The following is a 21,223-nucleotide window of genomic DNA, read 5'->3' on the forward strand; positions in this document are numbered from 1 at the left end:
AGTTTAAATTTTATCTATCGTAGCTACAAGAATTTGAAGCTGCTATCAAAAAAAGAGATGACATTATCACTCAGCTCACTACTAACCTACAGCAGGCACGGAAAGAAAAGGATGAAACTATGAGGGAGTTCTTAGAGCTAACTGAACAAAGTCAAAAACTGCAAATTCAGTTTCAGCATGTAAGTTACAGTGGTACCGATATTTATTTGGGTTTGAATACTGGTGTCACTTTGAAGGGTCCATAACATAAAATGGCTGCTTCCTACAGAAACACAGAAATTTTTTTGTGCATTTTTTAAGAATTGGTCTCTTAGTATAGATCAGCAGTCACTTTACCAGTCCTACATTATAGTACCTGGTTTATTGTACTAAGTCACTATACAATAATAAAGATTAGTCTGTTTTCTTCTGTAGTATGTGGTGATAGCTTCTGATAATCACTGGATGATGGCAGTTATTTTAGGGAAAATTACTAGTATAATTAGTTCTCAGAGCTTTGGGCTGAGATCCAACCTGTTCCCCTTGAAATCAGAACAGCCAGCCATCAGTTTTTTCATGTTTCTGTCCTTCCTATATTTTGGGTAAAGCCTACCTCTTATTAAACATCTGATATTTGGGACAGTAATTACAGCTAGTTCATTTTGCTACTTAGAAATGTTTCTGAGACACTGCTGTCCTGAGCTAGCTCACCATAAAACAGTTTAATATTAAATACTTTCTATTGGTTGGCTATCCCACAAGAATAAGGATATTTCAGTTCCTCCTAAAAGAACTTACAAAATTTTGTGATAGTCTTTGGTCTTCTGATGTGGAAGAAGAAAGTAGAGATCACTCTTTCTGTAGTGCAAGCTGTTTCTGCAAAACTTGATATATCTTAGGTTAAATTTTTTTAACATTCAAGTTGCAGGCAAGTGAAGCCCTAAGGAACACCAGCCATAGCTGCACAGCTGCTGATTTATTGCAAGCCAAGCAACAGATACTTTCACATCAGCAGCAGCTAGAAGAACAAGAATGTCTGCTGAAGAATTATCAAAAAAAGAATGAAGAATTTGAAGTGCAGATTACATGTCTTCAAGACAAAATTACAACATATGAAATGGTATGTTCCTTACTAGAAGGATCTCTTTTCCTAATCTCTTTTTTTCTTTTAATGATTTTGTAGTTCCTTTGAAATTTAAGGGTCAAAGCACAGATTATGAGTGTATTGCATAGAATGCATACAAAGATTTCAAGTTTTTAACACTGCTTCTGTTAAATACCACACAATTTCTGTATAATCTAAAACTGAAATTTTAATTTAGTATTATGTATGCTGTTTTTCTAAAAATTGCAGAAATATTTACAGCAAATGATGACACTGTGCTGTCTATTAGAGTGCCTTCATTAAATTGCATAATTTTGTTAAGAGAAAAACAGTTTAAAGTAACCTGCTTGAACAGTCTTTTCTGCTTAAGGAAAGAATTAATTATTTTCTTCATGTACATTTTTTTATTATCCTCCATGGAAAACGTCTTCAAAAGTTACAAGACACAAAGCTTTCAGTGGATTGCACCAATTTTTTTTTTAAATATCAGAGCACAACTGGAAAAAACAGAAGTGATTTTATTCTTTCTTTCTTTTTTTTTTCTTTTTTAAGGGGTAGGGGGTAATGTGTGGGGCAAGACAAAGATTGTCACTTACTCCAAAGGTACAGAAAACATCCAAATAAGGTCAACAAACAATTTATATTTAGTTTTTTATAAATGATCCCTAGCCTTCTAAAGAAAGGCATTGCATTTACGTAGCTAAATCTATAAATTTTCTTACATATTCTGATGATTAACTAAAAATAAGAACATGGTTTTGGTATTTTTTTAAAGGAAAAACACAAAAACGAGGGAGAAGATTTGAGTAAACTACAAGAAAAAGAAGCATTAGTTGAAAAGCTGGAAACAAAACTTGGAGAAGAAGAAAAAAATTCATTTCAACTTAAGGAAAAATTATCAGATGTCAGTAAACTACTTGAAGAATCGAAAGAACAGATTTCTCTAAAGAACCAGGAGATAAGTAATATGAGAGTTGAACTTACCACCTACAAACAGAAAGAAAGACAATGTTCTGATGAAATAAAACAATTAATGGGAACTGTGGAAGAATTGCAGAAACGATGTTATAAAGACAGCCAGTCTGAAGCTGACATTGTGCAAAGAATGGAATTAGAAACACAAAGGAGACTGGCACAACTTCAGGCTGAATTAGATGAAATGCATGGCCAGCAGATTGTACAAATGAAGCAAGAATTAATGAAGCAACATGCAATGGAAATAGAACAGCGTCTTTTACAACAAAAAGTAGAATTGGAGAAAACTTCAAGTCTGTCTTTGAATGAGAATGTTAATAAAGATCAAATGCATTTAATGAATATTAAAATTAATGAATTGAATGTGAAACTGCAAGATGCAGATAATGAAAGGGAAAAAATAAAGCAAGAATTGTCACAACAGGTGGAGGTAATTTCAGCAGAGAAGTCTCTTCAGCAAACTAAAATTGAAGATCTTTTCCAAGAGCTGAATTTTTCAAGAGAGCAGGTTCAAAGAGCCAAACAAACTATAGTGGATATGGAATGTAGATTAAATGAAGCTGAAAAGTACCATTTTGTGATTGAAGATTTAGAAACTCAGCTGGCTTCTGCCTCTGAATTAAGGAAGGAATTGGAATTAAAACATGAGGCAGAAGTCACAAATTACAAAATAAAACTTGAAATGCTAGAAAGGGAGAAGGATGCAGTTTTGGACAGGATGGCAGAATCTCAAGAAGCAGAATTAGAGAGACTGAGAACAAAGCTTCTGTTTAGTCATGAAGAGGAACTTTCCAGACTTAAAGAAGATTTACAAAAAGAGCACATGGTCAACATGGAAAGCCTTAAAGATAACTTGAATATGCACCATAAACAGCAGTTAGATGAGGTACAAAATGAAATGAGTCAAAAGATAGAAGCCATGCAATGTGAAAAGGACAACTTAATCACAAAACAAAATCAGTTGATATTAGAGATTTCACACTTAAAAGATTTACAGCAGTCTGTTGTAAATTCTAAATCTGAAGAAATGACACTTCAAATCCTTGAGCTGCAGAAGGAAGTTGAAGTGCTTAGGCAAGAGGAAAAAGAGAAAGGTACCCTTGAACAAGAAATTCAAGAGCTTCAGCTTAAAACTGAGTTGATGCAAGAACAAATGAGGGAAAGAGAAGATAGCCTTCAAAAAAAATGTTCAGAACTTGAAACACAAAATAACCTTCTTAAGGGGGAAAATAAAACTCTTGAAGAGAAGTTAAAGACGGTGTTGGTAAGCTCTGAAGAAAATGTAATTTTTAACAACAGTGTTAGCTCTAAGTCAGAAATTTTGGACTTGCAAAAAAGAATAGAAAAGCTGATTACTGAAAATGAGGAACTTAAAAAACAAAACAGTCAACTCCAAGAGGATACTGAAAGGCAGAAGAGTTCGTTTTCATTTACTGAAAAAAACCTTGAAGCTAGTTATAAAGAGCTGCAGAAAGAATGTGCAAGTCTTCTGAAGGCAAAAACTGAGTTAGAAGAGAACAAAAATAAGCAGGAAACTGAGTATAAAAACAAACTCAAAGCTTTGAATGAAAAGCTTCACCACTTACAAAGTAATAGACCGGTTTTATTTAAAACTAATATTTCTGGTTTTGAAGGGAGTAAAGAAATCAAGGTGTCCAGGGCAGATGCATCTGAGGCTGGAGAAGTTGTCGAGAAAGATGCAACGGAACTTATGGAAAAACTTGAGGTTACTCAGCGTGAGAAACTGGAATTATCCCTGCGACTTTCTGATCTTTCTGAACAGTTGAAGTTAAAGCATAGTGAAATTTGTCATTTGAATGAAAAAGTTGTATCCTTAAAAGATGAGAAAGAACAAGTTCTAGCAAAATGTAAAGAACTAGAAGTCATAATTAGCCATGCTCAGAGAGGAAATAGTAGTAGTAATGAACCGAAGACAAAATACTCTAAAGGAAAAGCTCTGAAGACTGCTGCTCCAGCATCAGAAAGTAGAATTAAAACCCTTGATTCAAGGAATAAAGTTGATGAAGGAATAAATGTAAGAGGAAATCTATGTTCAGGTAAAGATACCAGTCATGAAGTAACAAAAAGAAAGGAAGTTCAGCAAATGTTGAAACCAGAACAGCAGTCTCTTGTAGAACATTTGCATGGGATGACAGACAAGTTGACAGATGAAGCATCGTTAATAGCCATTACACAGAGCCAGAATAATAATCTTCAGCAACAAGTGGATGCATTAAAATCAGAACAGGTACGTTACATGAAGCAGTATAGAAAATAATTTACTGATGAAAATTTATAGGAGCTTACACTTGGAAATTTGCATCGTATTTTTCCTATCAGTAGCTTTTCAGTACAGGTCTGTGGTCGTGTGTGTGACAGTGTGACCAGTGATTGAAAGTGGTGACATGGATGACCAGAATGGTAACCATAATCAATGTGTATATGAATGCTATTTTTCAGTAAAAGAAATACTCTTCCCTTACATTTAGTTAAATCAACAATAACAAAATGTAAGGAGATGTGTAGAGCACTTCACACTTTGATATAGTATTTAAATTACTTGAGGTGAAGACTTATTCAGGAAATACTCATTTAAACGATATAAAGAGATAATGAAACACCTGACTTCTTGAGTCATCTTTTATCAAATTTGTTAAATATCAAACTTATGAAATACTAATCTTCCATTATCAAAATTTTTGTCTATATGCAGTTATCACTTCTTAAGAAATGTATTTGAATGTGAGTGTGAGAAGAAAAAGGTGTGAAGATACAGAAGCTATGCATGTCGTATGATTCTGACCAATCTCCATGTTTTGCTGGAGAAATTTTGCTTGTATTTTTTGGTATTGTGAATTAATTGAAGGTAGTTTGGAAAGGATTGTTATTTGCCAACAAAAGTAACTTCTGAATTACCAGTATTTATTTAGGTGCTGGAATCATAGATTTAACTTTAAATTTATATAAAGTGATGAAGTTGAATAGCATGCTGCAAGAAGTGTGCAACTAAATTTTCTCTACAAATAGATGTTAACCATTCTTCTACTATTTTTTTAGATTGGTTTGTTTTTTTCCACCTAACAGTGAACTAACACCATCACTGCCTAATTTTATGTTGTATTGTAGTTCATTCATTTCCTAAGAAATAAAGTCATAAGCAAAGCCACAATGGAAACAGTTGTGAGATTATAGAAAAGAGCTATAGCTGTATAATGTAATTAGTTAATTTTTTTTAGCATGTGATAAGGGTCTTGCAATTTCTTGCCATAGAACTAAAAAATCATTATGGTCTAGAGGTGTCTAAAAGCCTTTTCAAACTTGGCCTCTGAATAGCTCAGTATTGGCATATCCTAAATATGTTTTAGCTTTACCAGTAACATCTCCAGAAGTGGAGACTAAGAACTACAGGCCTTGGAAATCAATGGTTTTTAAGGTCTGCTAATAATACACACTTTTTTTCTGTATTATGAGTGAACTTTCTTGACTTACACTTTTAGTAGTGATATTGATCTCACTTCTTCATTGGCGTCAAATTCATTGAGGTTTTATTGCTGCAAAATAGGAGTTGAAGCATGTTGAGTTTTGTTGATTTTAGGTCGATTTTTATTTTAAGTTGAAAAAATGTCATACTATTTTGTTGCAATTCAGTTCTCCAATCTGTGTATTTTTAAATTTGCCTAATGTATACCATATATGCAGCATTCCATTCAACACATTATTAATTTTAGAAATTGGCAGAGACAGGATTTTTTTTGTTTTCTTGTTTCTCACTCTTTGTAAAATGTGTATTGTTATTCAAAGACTGATTTACAGCTACAACTGGAAGCACAGCGCATTTGCCTGTCCCTGGTTTATTCAGCTCATGTAGACCAGGTTCGTGAGTACCTGAAAGCAGAAAAAGAGAGTGCACTTTGCAGTCTTAAAGAGGAGCTTGTACATAGTCATCTACAAGAGATGAATGATCTTAAAAAAATGCATCAGCTGGAGCTTCAGACCTTGAAAATTCAACAAGCAGGTAACGACCAAAATTATGGGAGTGAAGCTTCTGATGTGAAAAACTGCTTTTAAAGGAAAACAAGCATGAGAGTTTGTGCATGTAACTGCCCAAGAAATTGTTTTTATAGAACATCTTGAAGTTGTTTTGTACCAAATTATTTACCCATTACAAGTAGTCTGTTACTCAGGGTACTTAGGAACACCACCACCACTCCCCAAGTAGTAATAATATATAAAAAAAGAAGGAAGTATTACAACTCATGTTTTGCCATTTATAGTAGGGCAATTAATTGTAAATAACTATATATTAAATTCACCTATAAGGTTTTATTCTTTACTGAAATGATAAGCAAATGCATCAGCAAAATATTTTGGGGCTTGTTTCATTCTACGTTTTTTTTAATTACTCCACTGACTCCCTGACCACGTTAAGTAAGCTTCTTTGCTACTACTTTTTGGCTTAGTGAGCTTTATGTTATCATTTGGCTTTTCTGTCATCCCATGATTTGCCCTTCTGTAATTTTTTTGACATAAGTTCTTTGCCCTCCAGTATGTTTCTGTAAAGTTGGATCTTTCTAGAGGTCACTAGCACACAAAGCCATTTGTTATCAGTTACTCCTCTTGAACATGCAGTTCTACCATAATAATCTGTCTGTGTGATGTAACAAGAAAGAAGGGAGCAAAAAAATATGCCTTTCTAAGAGTTTAAGAGGCAACATCACCAAGGCAGGAAATTAGGCCTTTGAAAAGTTGTTGTGCATCTAGTGTTTAAAAATAATACAAATAATTTGTATTCATAGATGATGAAGTCAAATCTACACAAAGACTTATAGAAAAGCTTAATGAAGCTGTAACTGAGGAATGTTCTAGGCTTGCTCAGGTAAGACTTAACAAAAAATGTTTTTTAAAAAAAAAATTTGAAAATTAAAAATTATGTGTACAGTGAGTCATATTTTTCTACATCATTTTTAAGAGGTTTTCTTTGCAGCTTTTCTCTTTGCATTGATCTCAAAATAGAGACTGCTAAACCTGGTCTTCCAAAATAATATTGCAAGGAATTTTTTACTTTTTTTCTTCAACTGTTTCATGTCCTTGTTCAGACAATTCTTCTCTCTTATCTAGTCTTAATCTTCTATCTAATGTTTGTTTTATATCTACTAGTTCAGAAATATTTTTTTCCCTTTCCGTATGTCTCTGGCCATAAGTTTGTGATTTAACAGCAGTCTGATGTCACACACATATTGACACATGGGCCATCACTCTCATATCTACAATAAGATATTAATTTCTTTCTTAGCTGCAGCAGGTCTTTCAAAGACTTAAAAGTGTCTTAAGAATCTAACAAAATTGCCGTCTCTGTTGTTTTAAGTAACTAAAATGATAATAAAAAGTAAAACTTATTTTCAGTCTATTTTGGTATCAGCCACTGATAATACTATTTTACTTTGTCTTTTTTTTGTACATTACTAGTGATCAATGGCCCTTAGAGGTACTTTTGGATCTGCAATCAAGTTACTTATTAAACTTATTACTGAATAAATTAAGCTACTTTCATCACGCATTATAAGCTGTTGTTTTCCAGTCATAAATACTTGAAATGGTTGGTTTTGGTGGGGTTTTTAATCCTTCTTTGCTGTACTTTTTTCAGCACCTTTTCAGGAAGGTTGATAGCAGGACTTTTTTACTTGAGAGCCAGCATAGGAGCTATTAAGGAGGACTCCACGATAGCTCACAGAAAGTAGTGGCTGAATGAGAGTCTTTCTCATTAGTTGTTTCACATTTGGGAAGAATGCTGCTGATATCTGTGATGCTGTGTTGAGCTTTTGGAGAAATAATTTTGCTTTTGTAAGTTGTATTTGGTGTCCGTTGAGTCCAAAATCTTTAAATAAGGAATCCCACTGTGTGCTCTGAGCAGGCCATTTTTTTTTTCAATTATTGTTTATCTTCAGAAATCATATGGATAAATTTTCTGTTTGTCTACTCATTGTAAATAGGCAATGGAATATGTTCTGCTGGCCACATTGCACCAACAAACTTGAGGCATTCTGTTTATGACTTGAGTTTTCTTATGTTATTCTTTTTTATCCTATTTGCTCAATACTTAAGAACAAGATTAATTGTAACCTCTGAAAAGATACAAATTTCTGCCATAGGAAGTCCTTATTTAGATTAAAATACCAATTTATAGGAATGGGGCACTTACATTGTAACTTTACTTTCAGCATTAATAAAGGAGGCCTTTATCTGCAAGATTTCAATACTTAGCAGTTCCAAATTAAATAACAATTCCAAAAAATATGTATTTATGTTTTAGCTGAAAAGTCTTTGCATACTTGTTTCTTTTATTGGGAATTTTAAAGATTGTCCAGGTTTTCATGACTCAGCAGAATATCTATACCATCATTTTCATAGAAGAGAATACAAAATACTACTTTCTTGCCAGCATTTTTCTTGTTTTCTTTGTAAGTCGTGAATGAGGAATTAATAAAAAATGCTTCACTTTTGTTCCATTTGTTGTGCAGGTTTTGTGTGACAATCAGAATGAACATTCTTCAGCTGCTGTAGAAGTTGGTAATAGGGAACAGGATCTTTTCTGTAGACCTGCTACTCTGAAGGAAAAGCTGAGTGTAGAATTACCAATACACAGAGGTCAAGCTCAAGGTAATGACATTGTACTATCATGCTGGTTAAAAAAAACCCCAAACTGATTTCAAGTATTTCGGACTGGCAATTATGCTATTAGTTGTTCAGGTGCTAATTACTGTGCCTAAATAGCTGCTTTAGAGCTTTCCTCACTATTCTGAACCACTTTTATTTTTTGTTATGAGTATTTTCTTGTGCTGTTTCCATTATAGTGGAAATTGTTGAAAAATATGGTTTGGTTTGGTTTTTTCTCTCCTCCTTTTGTAGAAGCAGCTAGCAGCTCTACCAAATAAATAATATATATCAATACTATAAAAAATGCATCCAAAATTTAGAAGGGGCCTCATTTGTTTCAATAATATCTAATGTTTATCAGATAATTCTTCGGTGAAGAACTTGTGAACAATTGACTGTATTAAAGTTTATGATAAAATGTTCAAATTTTGTTTTTTGTTTTTTTTTAAAGTACCTAGTTATCTGTGTAATTTAGCTGTGCAAGAACGTATGGATGCACTTTTACACAAGATAATGGAAGAATATAGTAGGCTGAAAGCACTTCAAACACAGCTGATGAAGGATTGTAAAAAGGTAAACTTTTTATAGTATGTGAGCATTTGAATTTTCTCTGTTGCAAAAATTCCTTCTGGATGAGTGAAGAATGTATTTGAAATTGTGTTTATGTATCCTGGTTGAGTGGCAGAGCAAGGCAATGATTTGATAAAATGGAGAAAGCTGCTACCCATGTCACAGATTCATGGAATGACTGAGGTTAGAAGGCATCTCTGGGTTTCGTCTAATCCAACCCCTTGCACAAAACAGGATCAGCTAGAGGAGGTTGCCCAGGACTGTGTCCAGACAAATTTTTAGTATCTCCAAGGATGTAGACTCCACAAACCCAGTGAGCAACTTGTCTTATTCAGGTTACACCTTCCCAGCTGTCTTAGCCTCTCCTTGTAAGAGAGGTGCTCCAAGCCCCCCATCTCCTTTGTGACTGTCTGGCTAGGCTCATGCCAGTATCTCCATTTTTCTCTTATACTGGAGCCAAGTGTATCTCACCAGTGCTGAGTAGAAAGGAAGAATCAGCTCCCCCGACTTGATGGCAAACACACTTCCTGATGCAGCCCAAGAGGCTGTTGGACTTCTTTCATAATGGGATATTGCTGGTTCCTGTTTGACTAGGTGCCCACGAAGGCCCCCAGGTCCTTTTCTGCAAAGCTGCTTTCCAGCCACTCAGTCCTCTGCATGTACTGGTGCACAAGACTATTCCTCTCTAGGTTCCAGGACCAGCATTTGCCTTTGTTGAATTTCGTGAGGCTCCTATCAGCCTGTTTCTCTGGACTGCTGTCTCTTGAAACAGCAGCACAACCATCTGGTGTATCAACCACTCCTCCTAGTCTGCAAATCTGCCGAGAATGCACTCTTGTCCCATCATGCAGGACATTAATGAAAAGGATAACAGTATTGGCTCCGGTATTGAACCATTAGGTGCACCACTAGTTATTGGCTCCTAACTGGACTTTGTGGGACTGATCACAACCTTTTGAGGCCATCAATCCAGCCAGTTTTCAGTCAGCTTCACCAACCCCATGCTTCATCATTGGGCATGTAATGGGAGGTGGTGTTGAAAGGTTGGTCAGGTATGATTTCCCCTTCATAAATCCATACTCCAAAATGAAGTATCTTCTTGGATTCCTGTGTTTGGAAATGGTTTCCAGGATTATTTGCTCCCGTCACCTTCACAGAGATCAAAGTATGGTTGACTTGCTGTTAGTTCCTCAAATCTTCCTTCTTTTTCTTGAAGGTAGGAGTGCTTTTATCTAGTCCTCAGAAACTTCCCTCAGTGACTGTGACCTTTAAAAGATAATTGAGAATGACCTCACAATAATGCAGACCAGGTCCCTCAGCACTCCTTGGTGTATCCCATCAGGCACCACCAAATTGTTCATGTCCAGTTTGTTCCTTAAACTGATCCTCCTCCACCAAGGTTGTCTTCCTTGCTCTGAACTTTTACACTCATCTCAGGGGCCTGGGATTCCTAAACACAAATTCTATGAGTAAATTTGGAGTTGATACTATCATGTATTAAATAGAGTACACTAACTAATTATACCTAGAGGTGGCTGCCAGTCACATGTATTGATGGATATATGTGTAAAAAAAAAAAAATTAAAAAATTGTATGTGAAAATGGCATCTTGGGCCTGAGGAGGGTAGTAGTGTCTTCCTCTCCTTCTTGGAGAACCCCTGGAGTCAGAGGAATTATGACTTAACAGTTTATATCCAGAGAGGAGTTTGAGATTTACTGTGGACTTTGTGCACAGGCTGATCAACTAGCTATAAATGGATACTTGGTCATTCAGGCTGTAAAATGAAACACATTGTTACACTGGTTACGCTCTCTTATGTATTGGGCACCAACCTTTCTTATATGTTTATAATTACAGTTAATATTTTTGCATTATTGCCAGACAATTTGTTGTCATTTTTATTTACTTGATTATTTTTTAGGTCGAAGAACCATGGCTATCTTCTTCAGAAAGGAGGAAAGAAGAAGAACCTAGCCATCTGGAAACAAGAAAGGAATGTCTGAAGATCCCTTCACAGGGTATAATGGGTAAAAAGATGCATATGCTCTTTTTAAAATATATATATATTCAGAGAGAGAGAGAAGACAGTAACTTTAAATATAAACTGATTTATAGCTTACTACAGCTTGAAGCATATAAGAGATTTTTGCTGATTTTGCAGTATGATATTCTGATTTTCTTAAATCTCTAAAATATTTCAGAATTATATTCTGTGAAACAGTTCTGATTTAGTCTTTTTCAGTTTTCCATAGTTAAAGTTCCCTTACCCATATCAAATATAATTTTGCAAAATGGAAGATTGCTATAAATATTTGTTATGGAAAAGTAATTATTAATATGATACCAGAAGAAATTTTAAACTACAGTAATTATTCAGTCCATCACTGCTAATAACTTGGGATGGAGTTAATTTAATGTAATTTATTCCTCCCCCCCTCCAAATAACCTACATATAGATCCTACGATTCAAGAATACTGTTCAAGGGAGATAGGGAACCTTAAAACACAACTTGAAGAACAGCATGCTCAAGAACTGGAACACCTCCGGTCCTATTTCCAACAGCAGCTGAAAGAAAGTGAAGAGAGGTACACTACAGAGATCATCCATCTGCAGGATAAGCTTCAGAGTGCTGGGGTGTCCTCTGACCACACAAGGTATTAATCAGTTCCTTAATGCTTATAACTTTGCACTATGTACAAAAAGTGTTTCAAATAAACATTCATGTAAAGCTATGTGTTTTCAAAATTTGAAACATCTTCTATAAAAACATTAGTTTTATGTTGTTTTGTTCCTTCAAGAGTTGAGACTGTTACAAAGAAATGACATAAACATTGCAAACGAAGTAGTGCAGCATTTAGCATTTATTACATTTTTATAGTTAATAGGGGAAGATTTGATAACTGGAATAATGTATAAGTATCATTTCATATGTATGACCTTTTTAGCAGTAAATTCAAAACTTCCAACTCAACAGACCACATTTAATGCTTAAAACTCCAGGTCATGTACTTTACACCTTGTGTAGACATAGTTGCATGAAATTGATTATTTTCTAGAATGATACGTAGCAATAAAGTTTGTGGCAGAGTTGAGGTCCACTTCACACATTCTGGCTTTCACCACATGGTCATGGGACATACTCAGCAGCCTTCTCTTGGGCCTGACCATTGTGGCCATTCAAACCTGAGAGAGGTGCAAAGGTCTTGGGGGGATCCTGACAACTGTGAAGCCTCCTTTTGTTCCCTGATTCTTTCACTTTCTCCCTGAATGTATTCAAGGAGTGATAGGTGCTTTTGATTGTGCCCTATTCAGTGGCATCTCTGGTTTCCTGTTCTTCTGTTTTTGACCCTCAATTCCTTCCTTTTGTTTCATTTTCTGTACTACAAATCCACTCACTTTCTCTGCATTTTTCTTTTACCTGAATCTCCCTTCTGTGAGAGAGAACTGTGAGGGTTTTTCAGTCAGATCAGTGCTCAACAGGAAATAGGTGGATCCAGTGGCAATAGGAAGTGCTACTAAGAAGGAGTGAAAATTGTCTAGATGTTTCTAGAAATTGTTATATAGTTTATATACTTATGACAGTACTCTCTTAAAAAGTGAAAGGGCTGTAGCCGGATAAATCCCTAGAAGTTGACAGAAATGAAGATAAAAGTATTTTCCTTCAACCATGACCCATCAGAACCCAAACAGCTGTTTTTCCCTTATTGTTTGATCACAGCCCTTTCATCTGTGTTTTTCTAACTCTTAACCAGTTTTCCTTTCATTCCTTAAAATATGTTTCTAGTCTTGGAAGTGGCAAGTAAAATAACCAATTTTTTTTCCTCATATGAATTAATACTTCTATATACTGGTTTTGAGGTGAATAAGAGCTCCAAGTTCTACAAATGTTTATGCATCGTAAGACTGAGGCCATACTTTTATATCGTTGTTTTCCACCATCTGCCTTGTAGAATCACTACACATTTATTAGCCTAAGCTCAGTTTTAAGAGACTGTATAGCTTCTTAATTACATTTTAATCCTTTCAAAAAAAATACAAGCTATGAGCATTTTAAAAATGCATTTTGGGAAACTGTCTACTTCTGTATGTGCATTGGCCAGTTATAAATATTAATATATGATTTCTAAATTATTTTTAAATGGGTGGTTAGTGTTCTGACTTAATCCATGATAACTATTCACCTAAAATGCTCACAACTCATTTTACATGTTTAAAAAGCATTTATAGCGATTTTTGGTAATTAAGGTAACAGCAGAGAAAAAATTTCCCAAGAAGATTTACATTCTCTTATCTTTCATACCTGAACATTAAAATTAAGCTGGGGTTTTACAGGAAAAGTTCTTAGATCAGTACATAAATTGGTTTCTAATAGCATAGCATGGAGATCTGCCTTATTATGTCTCAAGCCTGAAGAGAAGATGAGTGTTCAGTGGTGTTGAATGATCTGCTACATACTCAGTTTCCATACCTGGTTTGTTGCTGCATCTTTTAAACTAAGATCTATGTAGGAGTATAGCTGTGGCCAAGCCAGGGAATTTTTGCAGGACGTTTTCATCTGGTTTGGAGACATGATTTTCATCTGGTTGTATATCCTATTGCAATATCAGAAAAAAAAAGAAAAAAAAAAAAAAGAAAACCAGTTACTACTCTTCACTCATCAAATTAATATGACTGCTAAAAATAATGGGTTGCCTTTTGTAGTTAAAAATGTCACCAAGTTTGATGAAATTACCATCCTGGACTTCATTTCAGGGTTTTCTGAATCAGCTCTCAGATTTGAGCAAAAGAAAAGCTTCATGGTCTCTGTAAAACCCTAGTGTAGTTAAGATTGTAAGTCTTACAGACAATAAACTTACTTTCTAACAATCTATTTTGTACCCTGACTTTTAGCAAGGTATTAGTTTCTTTGTGGTAGGAGAGCATAAGTACTAGAGGACAGGTGAGGTTTTTTTAAGGTGGCTTCATACTGTATTTTATCCTTTTGGCAGTGTATTTCTGTTAAGTGTTTTTCAATATGCAGTGAAAGGGGAGCTAGAGTTTTGATGGCGCGTGGTGTTACTTTGTTTTTTACTGATGTATAGCACTTTATATAGAGAGCAGTTGTGCTGAAAAAGACAGTCTGAATATATTTCAGCATGTTGTTATCTAAATATAAAATGAATCCTATTAGATTTCTTACTATTTCATGTGTATGCCTTATCTGTATAACACAGGAAAGAAAGGAAGCAGTGCACCTGTTGATAAACATCAATTTAAAAGAATCAAAATAAATATAACGATTTTCTAGGTGTTTTTATGGCTTCATACACAGTGATTCTGCTTTCATTCATATCCTTATAATTCAAACAGGTGCTTTTGTCTTCATCTTGTTGTGTATAGTTACTGAACACAAAATATTCTCAGGTAGCTTTAAAAGTAAGTTGTTTGTGAGGTCCTTGGCAAAACTGGTGTTAAGGTGTGTTACACTAAGAGGAGTTGCTAGTGTTTGGAAGGCAAATTAATTATTAAGTCAAGTGTACGAAATTAAAAGGTGGTTCTGAATAAAATATTTGCAGTTATTGGTCTTTGAATATATGTAATGTATATGTATATTCATAGAATGCATATTTGAATAGATGAAAAATAATGTATATTGAAATACTGATTTTGTTTCCTCCCTCTCCTTCTCTTACCTTTTAAGTGTATCCACAGATTCGGAAATAAAGCTAAAAGTCTTCAGGAAAGTGAAGTGTGCTGAAAATCTTCATCAGCAAAGAACAGATGAAGCGCTGGAGGTATCATAATTCAACTGACAGCTATTATACACATGATCAATATAACTGATGCTTCAGGTTCTAAGATGAAATTGAAATATGGCCTAGTCTTTTGTAGTATTAATTATCGTCTTAGTACTACACTATACTATTAGTCCACGTCAAAGGAAAAATATTTAAATTTTGCTGAAAAACATTTCCGGAAATGATGAACAATAAAACTTGCTTTATTGGTCCTGGGTTTAAATTTTCTTCTTTTTAAAAAATTTTTTTCTCTGAAGCAAGACATTTGGGTTGGGCTGCTACTTACTACAGTGGAAGAAAAGTAGTGTTCAAATTCTGGGATTTCTTTGAAAGTCTTTAAAATATTGTGACTTTTCTTTAAACACTAGTTATTAAAGAAGAGTGATTTCAGTTAAATCCTAGTACTTTTTAAGTATAGACTGCACAGTTTAGGAGAAATTTTGTAAAAGTAATCCCAAAGGTCTTAGAAACCAAAGGCAAATGGAGAAAACCCATACATTCCTCCCCTAGTATGCTGGAAACCTGGCTCAAAAATTCTACATTTTGAAAAATAGTGATGCTGTTTTGTGCTGTGGTCCTGTGCTTTCTTACCTGTTTTCTCTGCATTTGACAATTGAAATAGTGCTGGAAGAAGAGTTGATGCAAATTCAACTTTAAAAATTAATTTTAAAGCAGAAACACTGCAGTGTCTTTTACCTGGTTCTTTTATGTTGTGGTACAAAATTATGTGATTTGCATGAAATGAAGAGAACTTAACTGAGGAAAAAAATCTCTGTCAGATTTACTTTAAATATTAATTTGAGATTTCATGATTTTCTTACAGCGTGCTAGTGAAATTGAAATGCAGAATGATCTGGACGTTGTTCAATTGCTAGAAAAACAGTATCAAGAAAGATTAGAAGAAGAAATAGCAAAGGTATAATTTTTGTTACTTTAAAATATGTTTTAGAAATATTGTCATTTTCATTTGTGTTTCTGACAATTCAGATAGTTGCAATACCATATGCAAACTTTTGTTTGATATATTCACAAGGAATTGTTTAATTTGAATTCTGAACAGGAAAGTCTTCCAAAAAGTATTCTGAAACATTTTGGGTTTTTTAGTTGTCTGTTGATTGTTGACTCATAATTTCTGTTCATAGGGGGGGTGGTGGTGGTGTTTTGCTTTAAAACTTCAAATAAAATAGCCAACATGCAACCATACTTGACACTAGAATTTATTTAGAAAATTCATAGGTTTAGAGAGTGGATTTCTTGCTACTTTAGGCTTAACAGCTGACCAATTCAAAAGATTTTGCACTTAACAGTTCCACACTATTTCCTGAGCATATTTTATTGTGCATTTTAATACATTGTCTAAAATATGTATAGTTTTTATTTGAATCTGGTGACTTTCTCTAAAACATGAGAAGTAAAATTAAGATTTTTTTTTTTATAGGTAGAGTATATTAAATTGTGGATTTACTTTTTGACAAAAAAGGTTTTAAAACTTTGCAGAATGAAAGATTATCTCTGCTTTGATTAGTTCATGGCATAAATAAAAATCATATTAACATAAATTGAAAATTGGGGAAAACAAAAGAATACTTTTGAAAAAGGTTTTCAATCAGAGTTAAGAAGAATGCTATAGCTAGCACTGGCTGATGACATCAATTTCAGTAATCCATGTTTCTGGAGTAAAAGTTTCATTTCTCTCATCTGCTGCCAAGAAAACACTTCTTTATGGGAAAGCAAAATAAATGATTGGCTAGTGTTCGGTTAACAGCATTTTAAGTTCAAAAGACGAACTCATATTTTCTGGAAAGGAAGAGTTAGGTGTTTTCAAGTGTAACACTTCTGTACTTATTATACTGTTTTATTCACACTTTTTTGTAGGTTGCACTATAAATTGCTTTAGTCTAAATCTGGAAAAGAACAGCTCACATAACTGGAACAGCGGTTTATTTGTATTAGGAGATAGTTAGCAATACAGAAGTTACCAACCTGTTGTAACTGCAACTGCAGCTCTTTAAATGCCAGAAGTTTCTTTCTGGGCAAGTGAAATTCCTGTGCTGAGTATCAAGCATATGGCACTGCTGTCTCTATACAGCACAAAATTCCATGTCAGTGAAACATTTACAGAGGATGCTTGGTTAGATAGAGGCGTAAGATGCACTTACATCAGTATGCCAGGACTTCTTAAAGTTGCCCATGGTGGACATTGTCTTATAGAATCGTTTTTAAAAAAACCTAGATAATTCTGTGCTAAATTATGTATTTTAACTGAAAATAGCATTATAGTTTATTAAAATACAGACATACTGTATTTAAGGTAACTTAAGATGTGACTGTTGATGAGGTTGACCAAATGACTGTCCTTTTAACTTTCTGTTTTCCTCTGGAAAAGAAAAAGGAATCATAGTTCAGAACTTGTAGTACTTACTGATGGTCAGTGATGAGGTTTCTTCAGCAATAAGAGATAAAGCATAAACTAATAATGGACTTTTTTTATTTATGCAGGTAATTGTGTCAATGAGTGTAGCATTTGCCAAACAGACTGAATTGTCAAGAATTGCTCGGCAGAAGGAAGAAGCAGCACAAACACAGATGGTACATCAACAGGGAATGCATTTTGAAATTAAAAAGCAATGTAGTGAAGAAGAGATTGACAGCCCTTTTAGAAATGCAACAGAAAAAGGCAGCAAGCATGAAGAAGAATCAAAATCACTTTGCAAGGAACTCAGTGAAGAGTCTGGTGAGATCAACTCACTTGGAGAACAGCTTCATTCCGATAGCAAGCCTGGATACATATTAGGACAGACGACACCTGATCACAGAGTGATTTCTGAAGAACTTTTTTCCCATGTCACAGGGCTTACTGCAGAAGAAACACCGGTAAGTGTAAAAAATAAAACAAAAAACAACAACAAAAAACCCAAACAAAATTGGCAGTGTGTAACGCCATTTCTGAATAATCTTTCCAATGGATTTACAGTTCACTTCAGTGAGAAAACTGCAAAGAAAGAAACTAAGATGAAAATTCCATTTAAATTACTTCCCTTTCCTTTTTAAAGGAGTGATAACTTTAGACCGAAATTCTCTACCATTCTTCCCTGCGTTCTGCCTGACTATCACAGCATTATGCTGTGCTGTAAGGAAAGAAATAAGACACTGGTTACATGTAAATAGATTATTCTATTTCATGAATAAAACGGTATTGCAGGCAATAAACTGTATAAAGACTTTTTTGTAAGCTAGGTTACATTCTAGAGTTTATACAAGGAGCAGGTTAAAAACAGTGCTTAAAGAATTTGAGTCCTTTGTGATAAAGGATATCAGTTGAACATAAAAATTATAAAAGTAATATGTAAAATATATATTTAGCATTTCACAAACATGGGGTATGGGTAATGTGGAATATGGTAAAAAGCAGTAATAATAAATTTTTGACAATATATTTTGACTCCACAATAAATCCTCAGTTTAATTTTTTTTAAAATTAAACATGGCATTAGTTGAAGCAAAAATTACACTTTCAAATTTGTGTAATAGTTAAATATTCTGATCTTGTATTATCTTGATAGTGAATAAACTCTGATACTGTTTTGTATGATACTGTTCTCTCAAACTCCTGTTGTACACACATTCACTGTATGTATGTCTGCCAGTGTAATTGCTGTTGCGATCCCCGCCAGCTAAATAGCATAAGAATTAACACCGTTTATAATTATTTTAAAAACCTTGACTTTTAAATGGAGAATAATTCTAAGCTTGGACATTCCAAGAAGCAGGCAACAAAGTAATGCTTTCGTGATAACTACTTTAGTTTATGAAAGTATTTTCTAAGATTTATTTAAATGTTTACTAGAAGCTGTCATTGAACATAAAATGCTAAAATAGTTCAAATATTTCAGTGCTACAGTGAGATGGCGACATCAGACAGAGAAACATCAAGTCAGCTGTTGTTATATGAGGAGCGTTTGGAAGACATGCGACAGGAGCTAGTACGGCAGTGTCAGGAACATCAGCAGGCAACAGAATTATTGAGACAAGGGCACATGCAGCAAATGGAACGTCAGAAAGAAAATCAAGAGCAACTCTTAGCAGAGCTTGAGAGTCTTAAAGTGCAATTAGCTGAGGTAATATGGAGTTTTACTCAATGAGTTAATGTATATATACAAACACATGCATGCATATATGTGTGAAAGGAATATTTCTTTAATCACAACTCAGTCAGTGGTGGATCACTTAAGACTTCTGTAAACCTGGAGAAAAACTGCAGTGCTGCACAGCAGCCTGAAGAGTGAGTGAGTGCACGTGCATTGTAGACCATGGCACCTGCCAGATATATGGAGCTCTGCAGGGTGAAGGCAAGCATTCATTTACATCAATGAAGCCACCAGCCATGGCTAGAAATACCATAGAATTCTTAATTTTTCCTCATCCCTGCTTGAGGTCCAAACTTGAACAGTATTGGTGGCTTCCTGCAATAACATGGTTTGGCTTTTATTTTTTTTAAATCACAGGAGTTGAAGACCTTAGCGACTATCAGAATAAAACAAAATCTGTGGGGTTTGGTGGGAAACACTGCTGGGTTTTTGCCTTTTTAAATTTAACTTGCTGTCACTTTCCATCTATTCAAAGAATATGTATGCTAATGAAACTCATTAATTTATCTTAATAATTAATGTCATTTATAGACTTGTCTTCAAGGATTCCTTCCCTTGAAAGATAAAGTAAACAGAATCCAGAAGAATTTATCTTGCCCTGTTTTAATTTCAACAATGTAACATTACAGAAACGCACATGGAAATAGTAATGAGTGAATTCTAAAATTCTTTGCTTTTACTGTGGAGTATAGCCGTAGATTCTTTCAGACCTTATCCAAACCTGGCTCTGTTCTGTTTAAGTTCAGGCCCAGGTAGCTGAGGAATCTAGAGAGCCAGTCACTTGTATCCTAGGTGTCTTGTCCAGCAATGTCAGGTGTCTTTCTCTTAGCTGCTTTGTAGGTGTCTTTCTGTCATTTATCCTGATAATCGTTCCCTTCAATATATACATCCTTTCTCCTTTTACCTCTTTGTGACTTTGCAACAGCATCTTTCCTCAGGGGTTGAAAATCCCTGAAACTGATAAAAAACATTAAGTAGAACATATACTGCTGGCATTTCTCCAGTTTTGAATGCCAAGACCGTTTATCCTTTAGAACCACACAGGAACATATGCATTGCATTTAAGAGCCATGAATGCTTCTAGCTCTTCTAAACAAGAGTGTGTAGAGGTTTTTCTTCTGCAAAACATGTACTGTAACATGAAATAATCCAGAAATTCCTTCCAGGTTGCATTGTGACTGCTGTGTTTCATGCAGAGCATAAACATTGTATGAAAATCTTAAAAAAGGTGTAAGATACCAAAAGTATTTATTAGCTGTATTACATTTTAGAAGGCTTTCAATGTATTTGTAACCACTGAAAGAGGTGGACTGAAATTTCATTGTGCAAAATGTGTAAAAAAATTAGAAGTGACAGGTCTCACATATTCAGAAGCTTAAACAATTGTGTGTGCCTTTATAATACTTCTTCCTTAGCGTGTCTCAATGGAGAATGACAGCCTGGTTGCAGAGAGAGAGAGAATGCTTTTAGAAGAACTGGAATCATTAAAAAAACATTCTGTACCTGGAAAAGAGAGGCTGTTTTGTGAGCTACAAAACAACAGCACACAAACAGAGGTAAACATGGACTTTTGGACTTTCTTGGCAGCTGTAGCATGTAAAACCAGTAAGATTTCTTTTTGCTGGCTACTCTTTTTATGTAATACATTTTCCTAAGAAGGTGTCGCTTGAACAGAGCAGGTTTAAGAATCAAGAGGTGGTACTGGTAGACATAGTTTTTTACTTCAGGTAAGCAGAAGCTAGTTTAACAACTTGAAGGTGGGGATTATTACTATAGCTATTTGCTCAGGTAAGCTCACATTTTCATATTGCTATAGCAACACCAACAGAAAGCACAAGGACTGTGTAATCAGTATAACAAAGTTCTTTCTAATAGGCCCTGCCCTGGATTTCCTGTTTTGGTTTTATTTATGTTTTAGTTAATTTTTCCATGTAGGAAGAGTATTTCTTGATTTGTAATTTGCTGCAGTTTTATTAACAAAACTAATTTAGGTTTTAAATTTCATATTTACTG

The 21,223-nt window shown here is 34.5% G+C and overlaps 1 protein-coding gene across 1 annotated transcript in view; it reads left to right on the forward strand.

The window, feature by feature from the left end:
- Positions 1-21,223, forward strand: part of AKAP9 (A-kinase anchoring protein 9) — a 118,242-nt gene that overhangs the window by 44,267 nt on the left and 52,752 nt on the right. The window contains 14 exon segments of the mRNA XM_074900258.1: positions 24-179; positions 902-1,099; positions 1,860-4,307; positions 5,861-6,074; positions 6,856-6,935; positions 8,578-8,716; positions 9,189-9,286; positions 11,206-11,311; positions 11,741-11,939; positions 14,966-15,059; positions 15,886-15,978; positions 17,562-17,936; positions 18,956-19,180; positions 20,626-20,766. Coding sequence (XP_074756359.1) covers positions 24-179; positions 902-1,099; positions 1,860-4,307; positions 5,861-6,074; positions 6,856-6,935; positions 8,578-8,716; positions 9,189-9,286; positions 11,206-11,311; positions 11,741-11,939; positions 14,966-15,059; positions 15,886-15,978; positions 17,562-17,936; positions 18,956-19,180; positions 20,626-20,766 — 4,566 coding nt within the window.

This window comes from Athene noctua, chromosome 2 (genome assembly GCF_965140245.1).
Source record: "Athene noctua chromosome 2, bAthNoc1.hap1.1, whole genome shotgun sequence".
Taxonomy (NCBI): domain Eukaryota; kingdom Metazoa; phylum Chordata; class Aves; order Strigiformes; family Strigidae; genus Athene; species Athene noctua.